This window comes from Camelina sativa, chromosome 19, assembly GCF_030686135.1.
Source record: "Camelina sativa cultivar CO46 ecotype springtype chromosome 19, ASM3068613v1".
In the NCBI taxonomy this organism is placed as follows: Eukaryota; Viridiplantae; Streptophyta; class Magnoliopsida; order Brassicales; family Brassicaceae; genus Camelina; species Camelina sativa.
Window position 1 is genome coordinate 13388071 of NC_141898.1, and position 25891 is coordinate 13413961.

At 34.5% G+C, this 25891-nt stretch overlaps 4 protein-coding genes and 2 long non-coding RNA genes across 15 annotated transcripts; 2 read left to right on the top strand and 4 right to left on the bottom strand.

The window, feature by feature from the left end:
* Nucleotides 1-1229: 1229 nt before the first annotated feature.
* On the bottom strand, nucleotides 1230-6294 carry LOC104766317 (uncharacterized). 8 transcript variants are annotated; one of them, XR_015590529.1, is made up of 6 exons: nucleotides 6094-6294; nucleotides 5771-5914; nucleotides 5173-5222; nucleotides 4982-5057; nucleotides 1749-1831; nucleotides 1230-1524 (listed from the first exon to the last, which is right to left on the bottom strand). It is a non-coding gene; the product is annotated as an uncharacterized LOC104766317 (long non-coding RNA). The 8 variants fall into 8 exon arrangements; XR_015590525.1 differs by having other exon boundaries at nucleotides 1749-1815; nucleotides 5771-5911; nucleotides 6094-6257; XR_764000.3 differs by having other exon boundaries at nucleotides 5771-5911; nucleotides 6094-6257.
* Nucleotides 6295-6844: 550 nt separating this feature from the next.
* LOC147920516 (uncharacterized) lies at nucleotides 6845-8752 on the bottom strand. The gene is made up of 3 exons (XR_015590422.1): nucleotides 7229-8752; nucleotides 7082-7140; nucleotides 6845-7006 (listed from the first exon to the last, which is right to left on the bottom strand). It is a non-coding gene; the product is annotated as an uncharacterized LOC147920516 (long non-coding RNA).
* Nucleotides 8753-9238: 486 nt separating this feature from the next.
* LOC104766318 (uncharacterized) lies at nucleotides 9239-11841 on the top strand. 2 transcript variants are annotated; one of them, XM_010490179.3, is made up of 3 exons: nucleotides 9239-9434; nucleotides 9573-11167; nucleotides 11238-11841. In XM_010490179.3, exons 2-3 carry the CDS (start codon nucleotides 9638-9640, stop codon nucleotides 11574-11576), a joined length of 1869 nt encoding a protein of 622 aa, XP_010488481.1. In that variant the 5' UTR covers nucleotides 9239-9434; nucleotides 9573-9637; the 3' UTR covers nucleotides 11577-11841. The 2 variants fall into 2 exon arrangements, with proteins under 2 accessions (XP_010488481.1, XP_010488482.1); XM_010490180.3 differs by having other exon boundaries at nucleotides 9314-9434; nucleotides 9545-11167.
* Nucleotides 11842-11972: 131 nt separating this feature from the next.
* Nucleotides 11973-15501, top strand: LOC104766319 (uncharacterized). The gene is made up of 10 exons (XM_010490182.3): nucleotides 11973-12155; nucleotides 12491-12593; nucleotides 12830-12926; nucleotides 13045-13188; nucleotides 13412-13470; nucleotides 13774-13841; nucleotides 13923-13974; nucleotides 14214-14387; nucleotides 14472-15065; nucleotides 15150-15501. Exons 1-10 carry the CDS (start codon nucleotides 12148-12150, stop codon nucleotides 15363-15365), a joined length of 1515 nt encoding a protein of 504 aa, XP_010488484.2. The 5' UTR covers nucleotides 11973-12147; the 3' UTR covers nucleotides 15366-15501.
* Nucleotides 15502-18297: 2796 nt separating this feature from the next.
* Nucleotides 18298-23183, bottom strand: LOC104766320 (uncharacterized). Of its 2 annotated transcripts, none has more exons than XM_087502545.1 (13): nucleotides 22548-23183; nucleotides 22303-22452; nucleotides 22028-22198; nucleotides 21530-21673; nucleotides 21315-21420; nucleotides 21075-21223; nucleotides 20848-20973; nucleotides 20563-20706; nucleotides 20039-20126; nucleotides 19541-19914; nucleotides 19076-19390; nucleotides 18665-18901; nucleotides 18298-18582 (listed from the first exon to the last, which is right to left on the bottom strand). In XM_087502545.1, the coding sequence occupies exons 1-13, from the start codon at nucleotides 22803-22805 to the stop codon at nucleotides 18448-18450; spliced, it is 2397 nt and encodes a 798-aa protein (XP_087358671.1). In that variant the 5' UTR covers nucleotides 22806-23183; the 3' UTR covers nucleotides 18298-18447. The 2 variants fall into 2 exon arrangements, with proteins under 2 accessions (XP_087358671.1, XP_087358672.1); XM_087502546.1 differs by having other exon boundaries at nucleotides 21070-21223; nucleotides 22548-23180.
* A 797-nt stretch (nucleotides 23184-23980) lies between these two features.
* LOC147920517 (uncharacterized) lies at nucleotides 23981-25217 on the bottom strand. The gene is made up of 2 exons (XM_087501108.1): nucleotides 25200-25217; nucleotides 23981-24613 (listed from the first exon to the last, which is right to left on the bottom strand). Exons 1-2 carry the CDS (start codon nucleotides 25215-25217, stop codon nucleotides 23981-23983), a joined length of 651 nt encoding a protein of 216 aa, XP_087357234.1.
* Nucleotides 25218-25891: the final 674 nt, after the last annotated feature.

Here is a 25891-nt window from a genome sequence, read left to right on the forward strand (position 1 = left end):
AGTTTCACAAAATGTCTTAACTTCAACTCTAATCGACTAAAGATTACTTTACTCACCTATGTTTTTCAAGCAACTCAACAAAACTTTTGGTTCCTAATGATTAAACCTAAGATTATAATCTAATCTAGGTGGTCATTCTAACTTAAGCATTATGAAAAAAATAAGATCAATCCCCAAGTTAACAACCTAACATCAATTAATTAATCATAGCAACCATTCTAAAACCCTAAACCCAATTAAGAATCTACTAAGACATGGAGAAACAAGAACATTATTGAATTGCAAAATAATATATACAGAGTTCAAAAATCGTCTCTAAATTAAACAAGGAATCAAGAGTAGAAATTGTCTCCCCAAACTTACAATATATAGCAGAAAAGTCGTCTCGAATAAAAATTTTATCTTTAGAAATCGAGCCTCTAATTAAATATCAAGAGAAAGCCCTAAAAAACTAGTTTAAAAGAAAAAAGTATCTTTTAGAGAGAAAAAGCTCTGTTTATACTATCCGGTGATTCTTTTCGTCGGTCTTTTTGCTTCCGGCTAAGTCTGGTTTTGTCTTTCTCGCCTAAGTGCGAGATGTACTTAGCTTTTGTGGCTATCTTTTTTAGTTTTTTTTCTTCTTTTCTTCTCCTTTTGCAGAATTCATTAAACCTTTCTTATCAGTAGAAGAGGCAAAAGCTGAGGAGAGGATCAGAGTTTCTGGATCTTCTGATGCTCGATCTCATTCTTTAGGAGAGTAAATCCTCATACCATATAATGGTGGCCGTACTATCGGCTTTGGATTATGGTTTCTCCTTGAGTTTGTGAATCGTGATGAGTGGAATTCGTGGCTGGTGAAGAACAAATTAGGAGAGCGCAGTTTTGCGACTCTCCTAATTTGGCAATCTCATCTTCTCGCATCTTCCGGAGCTAATGGATCTGAAGATTCTTGGACCTCTGTTTCTTCATACTCAGAAGAAAACTGCAAAAGGTTTTGGTGAATTTCGGAGTAAGATTCTGAAATCTACTCGAATCTTGTGGTGAAAAGGGTGATTTTCTCGCCGGGAAAATTTCAGATTCGATCGGATTTTCAGATCCGGTGGAAAGACGGCGTTGACTGTTGAGTCGGTCGTTTTCCACCACACCCTTGCGTTTTAACACGTATCTACCATATGTCCCACTCTAAACCTAATTTCCTGTTTTGTTGTATCATTTGTATGGGTTTATGTTTGGGCTTTATATTTGGGTTATTGGACTCCGAAAATTCACATTGTATCTTTCTTGTAATATGTCCATGTTGGGTTAATCAATGAAAATGGATAGCCGACAAAAAAAAAAAAAAATAGTATCAGGTATGGGACCGATCTGTCCAGGCTTCTCTTGTCGTCCTGGGTCGATATAAAGAGATTTAATCTGAAAGAATGGGGACCAATTGCTCGTAAGTTAGGACTGATCGGTCTTGAACTCCTGACTTCATCCCATCACGTCCGGTAGCAATCCAAAATGGTCCAATAATTCTCCTTTCTCTCCAAAACATCTTAGAACCTGAAAGTATAAGAAATAGTACGAAAACACCGAGAAAACATCTTGTTCTTATCGAAAAAACTCAAAATTTGAATGTAAAACACGGTTAAAAACCGATAAAAACATAAATTATTAGTATGGCCATCTAAGTCAAACAAATCATATACTATTGGAATTTAAACATGTTACAATCTCAAAAAGGCACATAATTAAAGTCAGAGACTTATTAGAGTACTCAAACTTACACTTGCATGTCTAAGGTCCCTCTTCCTCGTTCAGGAACACAGGGGCCTGCTTTTGTAGGACTCAAAACTGCAGTCAAAAGAAACTGTTTACATCGGATAAGTAAAACATTACAGTGAGAGCTAAAAACGTGAATCCATCAAAACATGTGTAATCAATCGAATGGAGAAATGTGTTTGACATAATTAATTTTGATAGATTGATTATTAAGGATATTATCATTATAAAATATAGGTGATCTACTATAATAAACAATAAAAAAAATTATTACAAATTTTTATCTGAAATTTCATTTGTAAACTATTCCCTCCGGTTTGGACAACCAACGTTGGGATTCATTTTTTATTAATGTTTGATTGACAATATATATATATATATATATATATTTATATATTACAAATCTTAAAGTTATATTTTATTTTTGTAATATAAAATTAGTAGTTTATTGTATAATTTTCTTCAGATACTTGTAAAATTTTATGCTCGATTTAGTAACTACTTGAATTATTAATCACACACAACCTTATAAGACATAGACACAAACTTTTTGTATGATAAAGTACTCTCCCTATAAAGCTATGCTCATGTTTGCTTCTTTAAAAACCTTTTAAACTTAAATGAATCACTTTCCACCACTTCTTAGCAATGGTGCAGGAGAGAGTATCCTTAAACATATTCTACAAATACCTTCGTATGTGTTCAACAACTTGTTTATGTCTGAAATAATTAAGTTGCGGAGAGAATCAGAGAACTTAACGGAGTCTTTGAAAGAGAATTTCAGTTTTCCTGACTATATTTACCTCTAATTTCGATTTTTTTTTTTTTTATCATTGTTCTTTACTCTGGTTGCTGTGAGTAGAAATCAAGCTCTGAAGCTGAACATGAGAGGACAAAAGCTGAAATAGAAGCAAAGTTTCAAAAAAAAAAACCAACGAGGTAGAAGTCGAACATAACACTATAAAAAAGAAGATAAAAGCACCTACGAATCTTGTTTTAAATAACAAGTTGTTGGCAAATGCGTTCATTTGGACTTAAGTGCATTTGCCAAAAGCTCGTTATCTATCATTTTAGTGTTATGCTCGGCTTCTACCTCATTCATTTTTCTTTGAAACTCTACTTTTATTACAGCCTTGTTCCTCAATGTTCAGCTTCCAAGATTGATTTATGCTTAGAAGCATCTGTAAATAAATGAACTATGACAAAAATAAACCAAAACTAGGCAAACAAGGAATTGAGGACAACTGACCTAGTCTTCCAAACTTTTCTTTAGGTTTTCCAATTCTCTCTTCAACTTAATCATTTTAGACAAATTCAATCTTTTGAACATATAGGAAGGTACTTGAAAAACAAGTTGAATGATGCACTATCCCATACCGATGCTAGGAAGAAGTGGAAATTGATTCAGTTAAGTAAAAAAAATTTAAGAAGCAAAGATGATCAGAGTTTCATAGAAAGAGTTTTATCGTATAAAAAAATGGTTGTATCAATGTCTTATATATAAGATAATGTGTAGTTAATCTACAAATAATTATTAAATCTGACATAAAACTTAACAAGTATCTGAAAAAAATTAGACAATAAACTACAAATAATTCTATATATAAAAAAGAACATAAATTTAAAATTTGCAATAACTTTTTTTTTTGTCGTCTACTACATTAGATCACAAATATTTTATAATTATATTATCTATATGATGATCAATATCATAATCAATCACTCCAACATATTCCTCCACTTTATTGATTACTAGTATATTAATATTTTAAAGAGAATTTATAACATGTTTGGTGGATACACGTTTTTAAATTTCACTATACAGTAAAACCTCTATAAATTAATAATGTTGGGACTAAGACATTTTATTAATTTATAGTGATATTAATTTGTAGTGTAAATTAATAATTATTAATTTATAGATATATTTTTAATTGTTTATTTTTAAAAAAATTATGAATTGGAACAACTATAGCAAAATAAAATTAAACTTTCGGATGTTATAAATTTTATGGTTTAGGAATTGAACTTGTAATATTTAGAAAGCACTATTTACAATAAATTACAAATATTATAGACAAATTGACTTATACACATGAGACACATAAATTCAAATCTATGAATAATAATATCAATTCTCCTATTTTAATAATCTGTCATATTATCAAATTGTAAATGATGCATATCTAAAAATTAAAACTTTAAATTTTAATTATTTGTATGACATGTTATAAAATATTTTAGAGATATTATTATAGGTTGAAAATACAACATTACAATTGTTCTATAGAATTGAGCTTTAGGAGAAACATACACTATTATATCAGTATATATATATATATATATAAAAATTTACATAATTATTAATTTATGATATTATTGGGACCATATCTTATAAGGAGATTTCGAAAAAATTATTATCTTCTTATCTTATCGAATATTGTTAATTTTTACACTGGCCCGACTTGGGACAAACAAAATTTATTAATTTATAGTGTTTATTAATTTATAGAGTATTAATTTATAGAGGTTTTACTGTATTTTTCCTCTATTCTCTATTTCCTTCAAGCATTCATGGATTTTACTAGTTAAAGCATCACCAGTCTGAAATGGAATGATATAAAGCAATAACCGATTACTAGTTAAAGCATCACCAGTGTGAAGAGAAATGATATAAAACAATAACCGAAATTTGGCTATGTAATATTTACATTGGGTCCCTATTTACTTTGTATTTACATAGTGTGCAATGACTACATATATCCATCTCTATAGAACGTAGTCTGACAATTGAAAGTAAACAATATCCTATTAGAAATTTTCTTATCTAGCTCCAACCTATATTATTGTTTTTCTTCTCCCAAGTTTTAACTACATCAACAGCATCAATATTTATAGTATAACACATAATATAGATTCATATAAATAAGGTAGTCCCTAAGATCTTTATATGCAACAACAATAAAGGGATGATTATGTCAAAAAATCACCCGACTGCACTTCTCTCTAGCAATTTAATTATCAATCTTCACCACCCTTCTGTCTACATCTAAGTTCATTGAGCATTTTTTGTAATGTTGGTGAAAATTAGACGTTCCACTAGTTAGCAACCACAAATAACTCTTTCGACATTTCTTATAATATGCATTTTTTTTTTATCATAATCATCTTTTTCTATTATAAAGTGATTCCATATTAATGTTCTCATACTTCTTTTTGCATGATTAGAAGAACTTACTAGCATTCCAAATGGTGATGCACATGATGTTGATTTTCCACCACACCACCATTAGGAGGCTGTTCTTTTTCATCATCTAGATGCAAGACTAAGTTACTAAAGGGTTCAATAATACGAAAAAAACATAACATGAAGCAAACAAAAACAAATCTGGTGTATACAAAATCTTGAGAGATGTCATAAGTAGTTACCGGGTGTCTCAGGTTTAAAAGGTTAGAGGTTTGTCGATCAGCTTATGCTCCTGCATTTTGAAAAAATAAAAAATAAAAAATTACGGCCATGAGTTAGAGACTTAAGGCATATAAATAGACTACCAATATTTATTTATTTTAAATCATGTGTAGTGTGACTAATGAAAAAACTGTAATTAATCAACTGAATTTATATTAAAGAGATTATTTTGAAAAACAATAATTAAAAGTAAGAATCTTGGGGATGCTGAAATTAAATCAATAGATACGACAAAACAATGAATTAAAACATTTGGAATAAAATAGACAATAAAAGCATAAAAAGACATTATAATAATTAATGGAGCAAAACATTTTCAGATATGGAAACGAATCATCTTATCAAAAACACAATAGAATGAAAACTTATGATCTAAACAAAACCTGAAAGAGAGATTTTTTTTTTTTGTCAACCAAACATTAAATTAAAACAGTACTCCAAGGTTGGTTGCCCAAAATGAAAAAAAACCCTATAGACTAATTCACTAAAGTGCAGAGATATACAGTTAGGGAGATAAATAACAAAAGAACATCACACATCGAATGAAGGAGCACTCACAGTAAGGTCATTGTAAGAACACTTCCTTATGAATCTCATCTTTCACCAGTAAGGTTCACCAGTCACCATTCAGTAACAACCCCAAATCTCATCTTTATCCCCTCATGCAACATTCGCATGCAACCTTCCAGCTTCAGCTTCCTTCTTCATACCAGATAAATAAATGTTCATCACATACTCAACTTGTAAGAAGTCACTCAACATCAACATTTCTAGAGGAAACTCATCATACAAACTTAATCTCAAAATATGACTCTTACAAGTAACAAATTTCAATGAATTAAAACAAATATTAGACCCGGGTTCGCTGGATACTTACTTACCTAGAGATGTTCTGCCTGTAACATCGAAGAAGAGAGAAGAAGGAGAGCCTTAAAGAGTCGATGCTTTTGCTGCTAAGAGAAAGAGGGTCACAACATGCAACACGCATAACCCTTTAGTGGTGAAGAGAGATAGTGAGAGAGTTGGGGATGAGAGAAATCTGGATAGAGAGCTTTGAAAGGTTGAGAGCTATTTATGATGGTGAGAAAGATAAGATGCAGATTAGGTTTTCTTGGGTTTACTAAAATCGGTTTAGATTATATTAATTTAGATTTTTTTTTAATTTCTATTGGTTTTGGTTATGGTTAACTCACTAATCCATTCTAATCCTAATTCATTAAACACATTAATATATATATATATATATATATATATATATATATTAATGTCAATGTAGGCCTGGGCATTTGGGTGTTCGGGTCGGGGTCAGGTTCGGGTAATTCGGGTTCGGGTTTTTCGGGTTTACGAATAAAGGATCCGAGCAGGTGTTTATATAATTTCGGGTCAGGGTCAGGTTCGGTTCCTCTCGGGTTCGGGTTATTTGGGTATTGACTTTAAGAAACATGTAATGTATCCAAAATATATTCGGTTATGGATAGTACCTACTCGAACATATCCAAAGTATCCACAAAAACCTGAAATGTACCCGAAAAACCCGAATAACCCGAAAAACAAATGAATCTGTATGACATGAAATCTTAACAAAGAAAGAAGAATCATGTCTCGCAAATGAAACTTAAACATCCCAACAAAGTAAACGAAACTGCATAACATGTCTTAAAATCTTAAACATCCCAACAAAGCAAATGAAACTTAAACATCCCAACAAAGAAAAGCATGTCCACAAATGAAAGAAAAAAAAAGAAGAATCATCCCAGCATGTCAGCCTTTAACACATTATCCATAGATCATGACCTGTTACATCAAACCAAACATTTTAAAAACTAAACCTCACTTGAAAGAACAAAAATATGTAAGAGCTGAACTTACCGCCAAGTATAATGTCTCCTCATGAGTCTCTGAGTTCTAGTTGTTTTCATTTTCAAACTCTGAAAACAAACAAAAACAAATGTTAGTAAACCGTTACAACTGGAAAAAAAAACAGACTTAATAGTTCAATATAATCGGATTACTTACCTTTCTGAAGACTATCAAATAGTTCAATATCAGCAAGGATCTGTGAGTTTGCAAGGCAATCTTTTTCATTAATCTTCATATCTTGTTTCATCCATTGCTCAGTGCACATCAACACCTCCACCATGTAATGAGTTAAACAACTCCTATGAGGCTCAATGATTCGACCACTAGTGCTGAAAGCACTTTCAGAGGCGACATAGGACACTTGCATTGCAAAAACATCCTTTGCAATTTCAGATAAAACAGGGAATTTCTGACTATTGAGTCTCCACCAAGACAAAACATCCCATTCTATTCCAGGAAGGGTTTTATCATATGAAAGAAACTACCATGTCCCTATCTAACAAGAACTTCAAAATGGAGGACCACTAAAGCTTAGATGAAAATTTGGATGTGTTCCTAAAGCTAAATGTAGACATGTGAAGAAGACCAAGTTGATCACCTTCTACAAGGCCTGCGAAGAAAATAATATGATTTGAAATCTCAAACCAATCTGTTAAAATATATGTGAGAAGCTGAGAGCACATGTGGAGATGATCTAAGAAACACTTATGAACAAAACACCTATGAGAACAAAGAAGAAAAAGGAGAAGAAACACCTATGAACAAAACATGTATGATAATATACAATGATATTTTTATTCAATAAATGAAACAACAAGAAAGATCAAAGAGAGTGACTATCACACGGTTAGTAAAACCACAAACTTATCTATATAATAAAGAAGAAGCAAACAGCAAACCTATCACACGGTTAGTGACTATCACATTAAAGAAGAAGCATCAACTTGGAATCAATATAATAAAAACGAAGGCAAAAGTCTCTACCAGAATTCTGGGTTTGTAAACAAAACAGCAAACTTATCGAATTTTTTCATGATTTAAGATATTACTAATATACCACATTAAGCTATCGAGGGTTGACTTACAAGCCAATTTAGTCTTTTACACCTAAAATGCTTTTTCAAAGTCGATTGGCGTGTACTCTTAAATTAAAATATGTAAGCATTTTACGGTATAATAGCTTGTTCAAGCAATAAGAAAACAATCATATTAGATGCAGTTCGAGGGAGGCTACTGACTGAAATTAAGGAAGAGAATTCGACCCAAAAGATCAAAACTAATGTGAATCAAACAAATACAAATTCGACCCCCAAAAAACAAGTACAAAAGGGGTATCAATTAAAATCACAACAGGTTCAAGTTCAAGTAAATCGACTTTGAAAAAAAAATCTCTGGTTCTATATTACACTAAATAAGAAATTGAAATCATAATATAAATTAATCAAGAGAGTTTCAGACATAAAACAATCAATAATTAAAAAAAAGAGGAGAATGAAACTTACGAGTTCTAGCTGCTATGAACTGAGAACCCAAAGATGAGGCTAGCAGCGGAATTAGGTATTGGAGATCCAATTTGAGAGTTTTGGTTTATAAAAGCCAAAGATTCTTGAAATCGGACAAAAATTGGCAACTTCGACATGTTTATGCAAAGTAAAGAAGATTCACAAGGATTCAAGGAGAGGAAATTAAGGCAAACGGAAATATGGCAATATATGTGATATCATGTATGTATAAACGTGTTCTCGGGTATAAACAAATACTCACAGGTTCTTGGGTTCGGTTTGGGTAATACCCGATACCTGTGGGTATTTGGAAACGAAACCTGAATGGTGATTTATACAGAAGCGGGTCAGGGTCGGGTCGGGTTTTTGCGGGTCAGGGTCGGGTCGGTTCCTCGGGTTCGATTTATTTGCCCAGGCCTATGTCAATGTGTCTTTTTTGGATTTGTTCGCTTCCCTCCCACTAAACACATCGCATCTCCACGACTGATTCTTAAATTTTCAATCATCCTAAATTTTTTTTGTCAGATTTTATTTTTACCTAATTCTACAGATTTTATCAATTCTTTTTCTTTATTCATTTTCTAGAGTTCACACAAATCTCGAGATTGATTTTTTTCTTTTTTTTTTCTTCTTTTACCCTTAAATCCCTCTGTGTGGTTTTTTTGTTTCACGTTCCCACATGTGTCTCTGATCTGTAATTAGATCACAAGAATCTCTCTTTCAACTTCTCTCCTATGACAAAACAAATACACAAGAGAAGAAGAAGAAGAAGATTAAAAGAGTGAAAAGATTGAGATGATGAAGTAAGAAGAAGTCATCTTGTTTCTTGCGGTGAAAGTTAGAAGTTGAAAAGACTAAAGGTGAGACCTTTCATACATCTTTCGATTTCTTGATTTAGACCCACAATGCAAATTCTGTTTCTTGATTAGGGTCTAACTCTGTTTCTCGATCTTTGCCTGATTCTTTCTAGTTTGACTTGTAATGAATCGTTAAATTAGGTTGAGATTTTGATCCATTTACTCTACGACTTGAAAAATATTGGAGATTCTGATTTGTGGATCAAATGGAGAACGTTGATGTTTCAAAGTACATACACAGCTCTGTGCACAGAGCCGTTGCTTCTAAAGACTATGTTGGTCTTAAGTCAATACTGTCTTCTCTTCCAAAGCCTAAAGATCCTTGTGAGATTCAAACAGAAGCAGCTTCATTAGCCGAAGAAGCAAAATCAGATGCCATTTCTGCTGTGATTGATAGAAGAGATGTTCCAAGCCGCGACACGCCGCTACATTTAGCTGTGAAGCTATGTGACTCAACAGCAGTTGAAATGCTTATGGTGGCTGGAGCTGATTGGACTTTACAGAACGAGGAAGGCTGGAACGCGTTGCAGGAAGCTGTTTGCGGTAGACAAGAAGCGATTGCGATGATTATAGTCCGGCATTATCAGCCTCTTGCTTGGGCTAAATGGTGTAGGAGGCTACCTCGTTTGATAGCTACAATGAGTAAGATGAAAGATTTTTACTTGGAGATGAGTTTTCACTTTGAGAGCTCTGTTGTGCCTTTTGTCTCTAAGGTTGCACCGTCTGATACTTATAAGGTTTGGAAGGTGGGATCTAATTTGAGAGCGGATATGACTATGGCTGGTTTTGATGGGTTCAAGATTCAGCGGTCTGATCAGAGTATACTGTTTCTCGGTGATGGGTCAGAGGATGGTGAAGTTTCTCGTGGATCTCTTTACATGGTTAATCATAAGGACAAGGAAGTGGTGAATGCTTTGGATGGTGCTTGTGGAGTTCCATCAGAAGAAGATGTTAAGAAAGAAGTGGCTGCAATGTGTAAGAGCAATATCTTTAGACCAGGGATTGATGTGACACAAGCTGCTCTGTCTCCTCAGACAAATTGGAGGAGGCAGGAGAAGAGTGAGATGGTTGGTCCTTGGAAAGCTAAGGTTTATGAGATGAATAATGTGGTTGTTAGCATTAAGTCTAGAAAGGTTCCTGGTGCATCAGGTGATCAGAAAGAGAACGGCGATGATGATCTCTGCGATGTTCTAACAGATGAAGAGCAAAAGCAACTAGAAGCTGCTCTTAAGTTAGATTTACCAGACTTCCCAAATGTAAATGCTGAGAATGGTTTCATTGATCATCATCAGCAGCACGACGATCATATTGAAGTTCCTGCCATGGATTTTAGTCAGTCTAACAAGAAAGGAGAGAAGAAAGGTTGGTTAGGAGGATGGAGAAAGAAAGAGAGTAAACAAGAGAAGCAAATTCAGTACGCTCCACCGAGAAGCTCTCTTTGTGTGAATGAGAAAGTGAGTAATCTATTGGGAGAGTCAAATCAGATAAAACCAGGAAGACACTCAGTAGATAATGAGCATTATAGGAAACCAAAAGCATCAGTCTCTGGTAAGACACACCAAGAAAGTGAATACAAGAAAGGGTTACGTCCTGTTCTCTGGCTATCTCCAAACTTCCCATTACAAACAGAAGAGTTGCTTCCTTTGCTTGACATACTTGCAAACAAAGTTAAAGCTATACGTCGTCTTAGAGAACTTCTTACCACAAAGCTTCCCTCTGGAACATTTCCAGTCAAGGTATGTTGACGTTTAAGGTTAAGAGCTAATCTAATGTTTCTTCTGTTCTGAGATTGTTTTGTAAATGTAGGTTGCTATTCCAGTGGTACCTACGATAAAAGTGCTAGTTACATTCACAAAGTTTGAAGAAATTGAGCCTGCAGATGAGTTTAAGACGCCTCTCTCGAGCCCGACTGCTTCTGGATATGAGAGTCCAGCTGCTGCAACAGACTTCACAAACTCGTCGTCGTCGTGGTCTCGTCGGTCTAGATCAAACAAAGATGGTTCGACGAGTAGTAGTAGTAAGTCGAAAACTTTACAAGACCCATTTGCTATCCCTACAGGTTATACTTGGGTCAGTCTTGAATCAAAGAAAAGGAAGCAAGATAAACAAAAACCCAAAAAGGGTAAAAAGGCAGAACAAGGCTAGCTAATCACTTCAAGTCTTGAGAACATATAATAACTAACCTACACAGGTCTTGTCCATGAGTATACATATATCAAAGAAAGGCTTATGCTTTATTGAAGTGGTTCACACGGTCATTTTTTTTGTAACATAAACTCAAGAGATTTGCAATAATTTATGTTTTAAATTCGATTGGGATTTATTCCTTGTTCTTCTTAAGTGTGATGTAAAAACATATTATGTTCTGCTGGATCTTTTTTGGCCAAGTAAGTGTGTTTTGTTGTGATGACTTGTGAGAAAAACAAGCCTTTTAGATTGCCGGTTCACTAGTAAACCGGTCCGGTTTCTTAAACAATTACAAAGCCAATAAAAATTCGGTTGTCTTAACGGACGGGTTATTGAATAACCGGACCCGACTAAACCGGTCTTTTATGGAAACCTGCAATTTGCTTTTGAGAGAGAACTTCTGACTTCCTCCTCGCCTCGTCGCCCACTGGAGGAGACAAATCAAACGCCACACACTTCCTTCCCTAGGTCTTTAGATTTCGTAACGAGTGAAACCCAGTTATTGTTGTCTCAACCCTGTACAAATACCATGAACAGGTTCTGTTTTGCGCCTTTCTTCATCCTCCCATTCCCCTTGATTTTGTTAATTTGAATCACTGTAATCAAATTGTAATCTCTGATCTTGTTTTGCTAATGAGTTGACGGTGGGTTGCTTATTTTTAAGTTTCGTTGTTAAAGTCTCAACCTTTTTTTCTTTTGTCGGTGATAATCATGTTTAGTGGTGTATGTCAAGTTTTCAGCAATTATATAGGAAACTGGGTTGCTTGTTAGATTACTTGTGTTTGTTTTAATGTTCATTATTTAGCTTCTTTGGATAATAGAGAAGAAGACTAGATCATTCTATGTCTAATGTTAATTGGCTTCGAGGACAGGGTGCTTGTTAGGAAACTTAGTACAAATGTCTGTGGAACAAAGATTCTGCGGAGGGCTTGCTCAACTGATGTGTCACATCAAGTTTCTAGTTCTGGTTCCAATGTAAGTTCCTTGAATCTTCATACTTGTCTTGGAAGAATTGGGATCGCTACTTTGGATTTTTCATATTCTTAGTGCAGCTGTTGTGTGGGATATTGGCATTCAAAGTCTTAGCTGGTTACTGTGGCAGTTTATCATGTTTGGGACATGAATATAGTCGTTTTTGATATCCTTTATTAGATATTAAAGCATCTATTTCATAGAAGTTTAGTTATAGTTTAATTTACTTAATGATTTAGGAGAGTATTACAAAAAGGAATCCTACTGATAGTCCACAACATGATATTGCTATTGTTGGTGGTGGAATGGTTGGAATCGCTTTAGCTGCTTCTTTGGGTAAGCAATGGTTGCTATTCCTGAATTTTTTTCTCTCGATTAACCTGTAATTTATGTTCTGCCACCAACTAAATAAATAGTTGTTCATTTGATGGCATGGTTGTTGTTATTCTTTCAGCAAGCAAGCCATTGACGAAACACTTGGATGTCGCGATTATTGACAATAATCCTCTTTTGGGGAGAAAAAATATCATAGAGAAAGGGAATCCACCTGATCCCAGAGTCAGTACAGTCACACCTGCAACAATATCCTTCCTCAAAGGTACGCAGTGGGCTTTCTCGTTTCTTCAGTTTCTGCTCATTGTTCTTTCGAAATGGTGTGAACTTTCTAGAATTGGCTAACAGAAGAGCTACTAAATGGTAGCATAAGGTTAACTTAATATGCTGAATTTGCCACTTAGAGTTAGAACCCATATTTGAGCTTAGTCTTTGTCCTGTTTCAGTCCATGTATATCCTTTTTAGTTTTTACTTTGGAACAATGCAGATACTGGTGCCTGGAAATACATTCAGGAACAGCGACATGCTTATTTTGATAAGATGCAGGTAATGGTTGTTATTCCTTCCGAAGCTTTTATATGATGGCGTCTGAAAATCTTTTTATTTGTTCAAAGAAAAACTCTGTCAAAATGTTTGTGGTTATAATTTTGGTGGAAGCTGTTGTACCGCCGGTTGCCTCTTTACATGTTGCCATGTTGGTATAAAGTATCTCTTCATTTGTTTGAATTTAAACTTGAAAAGCAAAACTACGATTAGATTTATTTAGGTGTGATCTGAAGGATTTGCATATACTGACACTGATATGCTAGATGGAAAAAATGAAGTCGTTTGTCATGTTTCGTATCTTAGGTATGGGACTATTCGGGCCTTGGATATACAAGATACAATGCTAATGATGTACATCAAGATGTTTTGGGGTAAGCATATTGCTATATACATCTGCATCCTTGATGATGTTAATAGTTGTGTACTCAATTCTCATTCTTGACATGATCCAGGTGTGTGGTGGAGAATAAAGTTCTTCAGAGTTCTCAGCTATCTTGTGTACAGGTATTTTGCTTTCTTGAGTCCGTTCTAGTTTCATTCATCATCGTGATGCAGTCTATCAGGTTTTTCTTCTGGTATTCGTCTGAACAGACTGTGCGTGAATTTAGAAAGAGTGCTATGATTATGAGGAATCATTTGCTAATCACTTATAAATTCTACAACTTTTTAACTAGATAATCCGACTTTATAGATCAGTTTGGCATGTTTTCTGTTTCTTAAATGAGAGGGCCTAATATTCGCAGGAATCAGATCTCCAGAAGACTATATATCCCGCAAGGTTGAACGCAATGGATATGCTACCTAGCTCTTCGCTGACAGGTCTTGGTGAAGTGCCATCTACGACTGACTTGTTTATGCGAGGACGCCTTGCTAAGCTGGAACTAAGCGATGGAAATAGTGTCTATGCAAAACTTGTGGTAAGTGTTCTCGCCTCGCTAGAGTTGCGTGGAACTGTTTCTGAATCTCGTCAACTTTAGGAATATCTGACAATTTTTGTGCAGGTAGGCGCTGATGGGTCTAAGTCGCAAGTGAGGGAGTTGGCAGGGATCAAAACAACTGGATGGAACTACTCACAAAATGCTATAATTTGTACTGTTGAGCACACTGTCGAAAACTACACAGCGTGGCAACGGTTTTTACCCAATGGCCCCATTGCACTTCTTCCCATTGGTGACAAGTTTAGCAACATAGTATGGACTATGGACCCAAAAGAGGCATCAGATCGCAAATCTATGAACGAGGCTGACTTCATCAAAGCTGTAAACGACGCTCTGGATTCTGGATATGGTCCACATCCAGAGACTACAAGTTCACGGAATAGTCTCTCTTGGCTTACAGGAAATGTGACCATATCCACCAAGGAAAGATTTGAAACTCCTCCCAAAGTTGTGAAGCTTTCTTCAGAAAGAATGATGTTTGCTTTGTCCTTGAGGCATGCAAAAGATTATGTGTCAAAGCGTGTGGCTCTTGTCGGTGACTCTGCTCACACTGTTCACCCGTTGGCTGGTCAAGGAGTGAATCTGGGATTTGCAGATGCATGCGCTCTCTCCAAAGCCATTGCAGAGGGCATTGCTCTTGGTACCGATATAGGCGAGGTATACGCTCAAATTCTTAAGTTTTAAATCCCATGTTTATTTTCTTCTTTCCTATGTATTGATTGCTTGAATCTTTAATTGTAGGCAAACCTGCTTAAGCGATATGAAGCAGAGAGAAAACCTGCAAATATGGCAATGATGGCAGTTTTAGATGGAATCCAGAAGATCTACTCAGTGGATTTCGGACCGCTGAATGCTCTAAGAGCGGCTGCATTCCACGGGGCTCACTACATTTCGCCGCTTAAAAAGCGTATCATATCTTATGCTTCAGGAGAGCAAGCTCTGCCGCTGTTTTCTTGAAAAGAGTGGAACTAATTAGCAAATATTCTGAACCATCTCTTCTTTTGCCTATGTTTCCAATAAGTTTGTTATGTAATTTGACCTTTGTTTTTAAAATTTTATGTTATAGTCAATAATACATCTTCTGATATCAAAACATGTTTTATATATTTAGATGTCCAACACGGTCATATTTGGCAAGACTATGTCATTGTCTCATCACAACAGTGTTATTATTAGAGCAAATATATGTGTATGTGTTAAAGGCGAACGAGCAATCTCTCATCAGCTATATATTTCTTTTATACTTTGAAACTAGGATCGGATCCGCGCTGTAGCGCGGGAGAATATTTACAAAGATACATATACATATGATTCGTAACATGATGAAATATATTACAAACTATAATATAATAGTTCTGTAATGAGTTTAGATAAAATAGTATATAAAAAAATAAGTATATATTTGTAAAAAAGAATACTTTTTTTTTAAGTTGTAAAGATTACATTTATAAAAATTACACACTCACAATGTAAAGATTGCATTTGTACAAAAATTACACACTCACAATGTATGTTACTACTAACCCAAAGTAAGTAGATTACATTACATGTCTATTCTTAAATAAGTAATAATACAAAGTATGATAATGTTGAGCTAAATTTTTTTACATGTTTTAACCAGTTGAAAATTACATATATATATATATATATATATATATATATCTTTAAAATGAATTTGATTAATTACTCCAATAATTGTTATAGGCAAAATAGACCTGATCCATTAAAAAACTACATATATATCTTTAAAATGAATTTGATTAACTACTCCAACAATATATCAATGATGGAGAAATGATCTATGATTTGTCATAACATAAAGAGAGAAAATAGACTTAGAAAATACTATATATCAAAAGAATTAATGTAAATAAATATATCTATCGCTGACTTTGAAAATACTATAAATATATCTATCGCTGAATTAATTTATATAAACAAAATAAATTATGAAAAGAAATACATCTATCGCTGACTATGGGACGACTAGTTCGAATACAATTTTTTTTGCATGAAATTACTCTACAATTAGAAATAGGATTTATTTGAAATTACTCTACATATATGTCTATTCGAAATATTATTTGTGATCAATGGTCTCTCCTTTCTTTTACCCCCTAATTTCCTAGGGTATATTTACAAAATTTAAATATAAATTTATATATAAGAAAATATCAAAGGATAACCTGAAAAAATCAATATAAATTATTCAGTTTGATAGTTATAATCTGAATGATAATTAGGTAAAATTTTGGATAAAATCATATACATACCCCTATCACATAAGACCATATGAGTCTGATATAATTACAATGTTAGATGTTCCTGCAAAATACTAAAAATCGTTAATTTACATAATATTGGACAAAAAAAACTTATTGCAAACACATAAATGGGATGATGATGAAAGCTACATGAATTAAACAAATAGCTATCAAAATTATTGAAAAAATTACATGAAAAGCATATTTAATCGATTAAAAATAAGTGAGAAAGAAGTGATTTCATCATATTTAATCGATTAAAAATAAGTGAGAAAGAAACAAATAGCTATCAAAAGAAGTGATTTGCTCTACACACCTGAAAAAGGTTAGCTACGCCATATTACTAAACAATGAGAATAATAATTCATTTGCTTGCAAATTCAAAATAAAAAAATTGTAAATGATAAATTCTCTATGATATAGATGAACAACTATGATAATAAAAATGAGAAAGAGATACTTAAATGCAAATGATCGATTATCGATGATCAATTATTAATTAATAGGCTAAGAAGAGTTGGCTAATCATTATCACAAATTAGGTTTAATAAAATCAGATCTTTTTGAAGCTAAAAAATATAATGCAATGAGAATATATGTAATATTGTGTATTACCTGTTTAGATTTTATATATGGGATGCACAATATTTGACTGTATTAAATATGTTTACATATGTAATATTTGTATTTTAAATGCTTGACTTTTAATGTAACAAATTATCGTAAAATATGTCACCAAATTAAATAGCTTGATTTTGTGGTAACAACTTTAAACGATTTCCAAAATTTTTGGATCGATATTATTTTAAAATTTTAGTATCATTATTTTTTTAATGGTTATGTCAAGTGCTAATTTTTTGGGTGATTGATTTTCTTCTGATTTCCTTATTATCTCTAAACAATTTTTAAATATGTTTAGTTCTTCATAATTGAAATAACTAACTTTAAAGATTTCTAGGATTTGAATATTGTAGTTGTTACATTAGATACTTAAATCTTCACCATTTAGATTTTTTGGTTACAATCACTTATGGATATTATTTAAATTCTTTCTTCTTTCAATATTTTCGAAATTAATATGTCATATTCATGGAATATTTTGTTACTATTTATTGCGGCAATTAATGGTTTATTTTATTTAGACCTTTTTTAGTATGATTTTTTAGTTAATCGTAAAGTATAAAATTAACCTTATCTTCTTCCTTGAAATCCGATTATTACAGATGATTTCTCTAAAATCACGCTAGAAATTGATTTTTTTCACGATTTTGATGTACTTTGTACAGAAATTTGTTAGATCCATCAATTAACCATTGATTTAGGAGTCAAAAACAAAAACCATATTATTTTGACATTTTTTCCCCCAACATGGCATAATTCCGATGAATCACCACCGGTAAGCACTTTCTCCGACGTCGTTCTTTGACCAACGAAGGATTCAGGGAGAAAAGAACCTGAATTTTCAAATTTACATATGAGAATTTTTTTTTTAAACATTATTACACATGATTTTAGGAGTCCGCGTCCAATAAACATGATTTTTAAACTTATGGACGTGATCCAATTCTGTTGATTTGCCCGATTTCAAATTTTCGGGTTATTTGTTTTTAAATAACCGGACCCAAGATAATTAAAAGTCTTATTTAACTCATTTACATTGTATTCTTTTTTGGTCATTGGGGGCATTTTCTCTTTTACATTGTATACTTAGAAGTTGTACTTCTCTTTTACTAATATAGGGATGCAACTTATATGTACAAAGCTCAGCCAACTATTCACAAAAACGTGTCCCGGACTATTCTTGCCATCACTCGTGACCCAAGCCGACTCATTATCTCAGGCAGTACTGTGGCAGAGATCCCAGGCAACACAGGAAGCAGTTCCCGAACCACTTGAGATACATCTACAACCTGTTTTATGATATTGACCACACATAAGTTTAAAAGCTCAAGTATTACAACGATTGAATTATGAGAAAATTCTGAATCTTACTTGATCAGGATTATTCGACATGGAGCTTCTTGCGGTAAGGAACTCGATTACTTTCTGAACATTGTTTAAGATGACCTTGTCCTCTTCCGTCACGGATGGAAGGAGTGCTGCAGGCTTGAAGGGTCCCAATGTTGCTGGTAACATACCGAAGGTTGGGGTCGTGTTTCTGACTCCGAAGAAGACCGCCATTGCTTGCACCAGCTGTTCTCTTGTGATTGCATCAATGCCTTTTACTATCTGTTTTAAGTGATCGCAAATAACTGTCAGAACTGATGTTGCCATGAATAAGCATGTTTTAAAACCATTACGTGGTGACTATGACCTTTTCTACCTAGTTATTGTCAAAATTTATCATTCATTGTGCAGGTGTATCAATGTGACAAGAACAAGTGGTCAAATTTTGATTATTACCTCATCCAACAGAAACTCGCGGAAGAAGTTCCCTTTCTCCGAAAGCAGAAACGACAAAGCGACTCTCGTTTGAGCTGGCTGGTCCGGTTGGGATGCAAACATAGGACCCAAACTGCTTGTCTTACTTTGCATAAGAGCTAGCTCCGCCATGCCTCCCTTCATATCTTCCCCTCCTCCACTTTTGGCTGCTGTAATAAATGTCTCAAAGGCTTGCATCACATCGATGAATCTTTCAGCATCAAAAACGCCAGTTTTCCCATAGATTGTGTACCGCAAAGCCTCCCTCAGGCGAGGAGATTCATCCGTCAGGAGCCGCTACAAATTTTGAGGTTATCATATGAAGACGTTAACCATCAGTATTTTGTAAGATTAATTTAAAAGACAGTGAATGAATGGACTGGACAAAGAAAACTCCTACTCTAATTACTGAATAACACTAATACTAATAGAGTTCATATAATATACCTGAGCAATATAAGGATAAGCCTCGTCCACAATAGCAAATTCAGGATTCCCCACAAGAGCTATACCTTCTAGCACACCAATCGCCCTAATTATTAACGCAAAATAAGGGGGAATTCTGAAAGGATAGTCAAAAGTGATCTGTGCCAAATCTGCTGCCAACTCTTGAAAGTTGATGTTTTTGGCTCCACCACCTTCGAGCGCCTGATCAAAAACCTTGGCCAGGACAGGTAATATAGGTGCCAGATTGACCCCATCAGGGATGAAACCAAGCTTGACAAAATCTTGGACTATGGCATCATAATCTCGGTGAATTAAGTGTGCAATGGCTTCAATCATTCCGTACTTCTGATCATCGGTCAACTTGGTAACAAGACCTGTCAGTAAACACAAGGATATGATGTCAACAATTTTTTTCTTTTCTCATATCAAATTGAATGTAACTGGGATATCCAAAGAGTACTTTTCACTAAACGTAATAATTGGAATTAGAATCGTTACCAAAATCGAGGATGGCTAGCTTTCCATCTGGGGTACGAATCATATTTCCAGGATGAGGGTCAGCATGGAAAAACCCAGTATCAAGCAACTGAAGCACAAAACAGTAAAGTGTTAAAAAGAATATACATGCTCATCATCTTGTTTTTAAAACAGGAAAAAGACTGTGATCAGAATGACCAGAAAATAGAACATAAAAGCCAACACAGACTTTTGATATGATAAGGTATTTTGGTGTCGAAAGCTGCTGCTTATCTTTTTACATGCTCAAATCATTCTACTCACTAGATGGCTAAGAATTATCGGTTAAAAACATTAAATAGCTAGCCATGCAATGTAAGATTATAAATGATAAATAACAACCCCAAGAAATTAACTATCTCAGGAGGTATTAGTATATGCATGCCAAGATCTATGTCGCTTAGTATGATTGCAGAAGAAGTTGAACCAAGAAGAAATTTCAATGAACGCAATTAACCTAAGACCACATATCTTATGCTCCTCAACAAGTATGCAGGAAGCATTACCTGCTTTAGGTAACAAATAACACCAACATTCACAAGTTCGCCAACGTCACTCTCAATACTTTGTGACAGTTTCTCTCCATCAACCCATTGTGTTGTAAGAACCTTCCTTGACGTGTACTTTTGGTAGGTTTTAGGCACAACGACCTGAAAAAATAATTGCAGTATTAGGAACCATTCCACAGATGTAGATCCACATAGATACATGTCAAATACAAATTTTTTAATCATACGCCTCATATATAGACAACAAACTGAAGTGTTCACTAGAAAAGTTATGAAGCGTACTTGTGGAAGATCTTTCTTCATCATTTCTGCAAAATATGTTCCATTCTCTCCCTCGTTAACATAATCCAGCTCTTCAAAAAAGCGAGCAGCCCATTCATCAACCAGTCCAACAACATCTACTGACACCTGCACAAAATTTACGAGAAGAACAAGAAAATTGAATGTTATTGAGGTGAAAGAGAACAATCGCAGAAGTGCATAAGCTGAGCTGTCAGACAAAACCTTGCCTGAGGGAACTTCCGCAGAAATAGACCCAAATTCCGTATCACAAACAAGTCGACAGTCACCGTCTCAAGAACAAAAGGCCTCTGTACTTTCACGGCCACTAGATCCCCAGTTTCCTTTAATCGTCCCTTATACACTTGTCCTAGGGATGCTGCAAAACCAGAAGAAGAATAAATCATTTTTCATTTAAAAAATCTACTGAAATGATTAGGCCAGAATGTTAATTGATGGTCGGGATTTACCAGCAGCGATTGGGGAAGGAGAGAGCTCAGAATAAATGTCGAACCATGGCTTCCCAAGCTCCTCCTCAATTAGAGCCATTGCTACATCATCAGGATATGAAGGGACCTTGACATAAAAAAAAAAAAAAAATTGGCCACATTTAGTTCTGCTAAGGCAGAGAATTGGCATGGTAGAAATCAACATTATATGGAACGACATAATTGCTGCAATATACCTTATCACACAGCTTTTGTAGCTCTGTCATTGCAGCAGGTGACAAGATGTCTGGTCGAATACTCAAAGCTTGCCCAAGTTTAATGTACGCTGGACCCAAGGAAGTGACAATTTCCCTCAATTCAATTGCCCTGGCAATCTCATTCTGACAATGATGACAGATAAATAGTGAGACTCAAACTGCAAATAAATTAACTGCAAGCCAAAAAGAAAGTTTAGACATGAACAGAAATATTCTACACCAATGACTAAATAAAATACTTAAGACAATATTTATCACTGGAGTTATGCTGATCACATATTGACTCTGCAAAAAATTTCACATCATGCTTGGTAGGAGGAAGAGATTGAAAGATATGACATGAAATTTGTATACTTTTTTCCTCAATCCTACCTAAAGAAGTTAACATATACCACAAGAATCTGCAACCACAACTAAACATTCTGCTCTAGTTTCCCATCTATCATCTATGATTAAAAACAGTAAACAGAATATTACCTCTTTGACTTTCTTGTTAATTATATCCCCAGCGATACGCGAAAGAAACCCTCCAGCGACCGAAAGCAGCTGAATAATTCGAGAAGCAACAGCACGAGGACGTTTCCCCCAATACACAGAGATGGTAGCCGGGTCATACACCAGAGGTAAGAACTCACTGCTCTCACCAGTCTACAAAACCCCAACAAAAGAAGAAATCAAAACATTAAACAATGCTAAATCCAATATCTTAGTAAAATCCAAAAAGAGTTGGTTGTTGTTGTTGTTAGTGTTACCTCAACAAGCCTAAGCTGAATATTATCATCAGCAAAAACAGAATCCTTCAAGTTCTGACCACGAAGACCTCTCATCAACACAGACAACTGTTCATCTTCTTCCATTTGAGCTCTCACTCTTTTAATCTCTTTCGATACATCGCTAACTCTCTGTAACATTTTTCGCCACAAATCAAAAAATTCGAATAACGAAATCGGCATGGAGGATATGAATTTCACGGATTATAAGAAGTCGAAAATCGTACCGTGGAAACATTGTTGTTGACTCCTTTTGACGGAGAGGATGAAGATGAAGAAGAAGAGGAAGATCCGTTAACGGTGGTGGACTTGGGTGGAGTAGTAGTCTGTGTAGGTTTGGGATCAGTAGCGACGGCTAGAATCCGGCGAGAGCGTTTGTTAATACGGGGAGGGATATCGGAGATGAAGGAGCGGCGTGAGGAGACGGAGAATCGAATTGGTTGTGGTCCGCAGTAGACGAGACGTGGCACTGCTGCTGCTTCCATCGATCGATTGGAGATTTGTGGTGGTTGATGAAGAAGAAGCAGTGGTGCTTTTACGGCTCTAAGTGGAAGAAGCGGAGTGTTTTTGTTAGGGGTATTTCACCGGAAGGTATCGGCAATGGAGGGACCACGTGGCGCAACCGAGTTCATATGTAATTTTCTCTGTTAAATCGAATTTGTTTCCATTTAAAATGTTTATCGCGGCTTACAGATTCCTCGGTGGTGTAAAACGATGAGATTGTGACATCATTTGTTCGAAACTGGGAAAAATGAAAGATATGGGTGAGAGAGATTCGAACTCGTGACCTCAAGGTGTTACTTGGAAAAGCTTATAAGACCTGCGCGCTATCAATTTGGTCCCTTACTCCTCACCGTAGCGATGTGAATATGTGCTATGGACCCGTACATACGAACATTCTCTTTTTTTTTTTTTTTTTTTCTGTCTGTGGGATATGAATTAGTCCAGTAAAATCCGCACGGATATGACTGTGGTTAAATATGTTAACGAATGATTCATGTCCAATTGATTGTTTACAAGATGCCCGCAACGATTTTTCTTTAAAGTTTGTTTTCTTTTATGTATACATGATTTAAATAGTTGGAAATATGATTTAAATAGTTGGAAATTCTTTTTTTCTTTTCCAATTTAAAAGGCCCTATAACTATTTTTTTTTTTTTGTCAACCATTGGGCCACAACTGGCCGGCCCATTAGCCAAATTCCTACATTCGTAGGAGCTGAGACTCGATCCCGGGTGTAATGGTATCTTCTACAAATGGACTTACCTCCTGCCACTGCACTAAGGTCACTTCACTATAACTATTTCTATTTATACTGTCCTCTTATACACTTTTGATTTTCGATTTTCGATTTGTTTTTTAATCGCGGAAATGATTAATCTTAATTATTTTAATTATTCGGATTTAAGTTATGTTCGTGATCAACCCGAAACAATATAAGTTTAGCAAAAAACATATGCCACCTCACCCAATTGAGTTTTAGCTACAAGGGAATGGCTCTGAAGTTTGAAGAATGATGCTTCTAATTCTTTGGCAGGAGCGTAAATGTCAATTGCTATCATAAGTGGACTTTGCTTCATTATCTCTAAATGTTGTTATTTTATTTTTTTTTGCTAAGAACGTTAATATCATTATAATGAAATGTAGAGGTATTACAAAACTATACCAAGTAGAGTAATCTTGGCAAAAGAAAAGATAAAAACAAGATTACAAAAAGTATGATTATAAGGGAGTCATCGAATCCATAACGTTTTCTATGCCATCTTGGTGTGATGGTGTTCCGCACTTCACGATCAATGATTTTGAAGATGAGGAAAGGTGTAATGGATTGTGAGTTGTGAAGAACATTGTTTCTTTGTTTCCAAATATGGTAGACTGAAGCATGAGCTGCAACTTTGCGGAGAATAGATGGTGCATCCGTTGATGTTCGTCGCATCCAAGAGAGGAGCTCAGACCAATTGCAGGGCAGCCTTGTGGTGGGACTTAGTCTTAGGAAGACCAATTTCCAAATTCCAGTGGCAAACACACAAGAGAGGAGCAGATGATCCCGAGTTTCAGTCTGGCATGAGCAGAGACAACAAGTCGGGGAGGAGGCAACACCCCACGCTGCCAATCTTTGTCTAGTGGGAAGCCTGTCTAGGTGGCTGACCCACATGTTAAAAGCATTCCTCGGGACTGCACCTTTAAACCATATAGAAGCAGACCACTCTTTTTTCACCTCTCTTGGCCTCAAAGCTTCCCATGTCCTTGAAGAAGAGAAACCCTGGCACTCAAAATCATTTACAACCCAACACTAATGATCGTTCCTAGAAGTAAGATTAGGAAGAGGAATTGTGGTGAGATACATGTGCAGGTTGAGGCCAGAGTCAGATCTTGGGGAGGGTATGAGCCAACCACTCTGATTGTATGCCGCAGCCACCTTTGCACACTACAAAAAAACATGCAGTTTGAGACTAACTTGGGACTAAATGAGATGGTAGCTAATAATTGGTCACAAATTTAAAAAGTGGCAAGATGGTCGAAATATACGACTGATTAGTGAGAATAATAAGAGTTGTATATTAGCGACTACATTAAGACTGATTATTGTAGTCCTACTTAAATAGTGACTGAAACTTTAGATTATTGTATTCCGAGGTTAATTCACAAAAGAAAAATTATTGATTTTGTTTTATATTATTTTTATTTTATTTTGCCTCAACATCATTTTTTTATTTTAATAAATAAATTACAGAAATGATTTTTCTGTATTAAATATTAATTTCGAAATATACTATATACATAAAGATATACATTTTGCCTCACATCATTTTTTATTTTAAGAAATAAAGATATACATTCAGACACACTTTCTATGAAAGTATGTTCATTTGACACACTTTCTGTCCATGAGACATTTTTTTGTCAATTTTTCCACTGTTCACATAATTTCTAGACTATTTTAACCCTCATCATGTAAGTTAAGGTAAAACTAGAGAGAGAAAAACAGTTTGTATTACGGTCCATCCGATTTTAACTAAAAATTTGATCCAACAGCTAGGAGATGAGCGTGTAACATAATATGAGTCTAACTAATAAATATAAAAAGTAGATTTGAAACTATTAGTTAAAATTCAATGGACAAGATTTTCTATCACAATTTTTTTTTCTATTCTTCACTTTTTTTCTCCTACTCTCTTTGTAATCACTTTATTTAATTATTATAAAATATATTTTTTATTTTGTTTTTATGATTCATTATAATTTTATTTTTTTCTACATTTTGAGATCTATTTTACTATATTTAAAATGAATAATTATAATACATATTATCCAATTATAGTGAATATTTGATGATTGTTATGTGGATGCTAAAAATGTCTTATTATGTGGATATTTATTTGTAGATACTATACTAATTCTAAAATCAAGTTCATATGGATGATGAGTTATACACGTCCTATGGATGATGAGTTATACACGTCTTTTAAAAACTACTTATGTTTTGGTGAAGTAGTCATTGTTAACTATCAAACAATTTTAACCTCATAAACCTATGCATGAAACAGTTCATCATATCATATCCTAAACC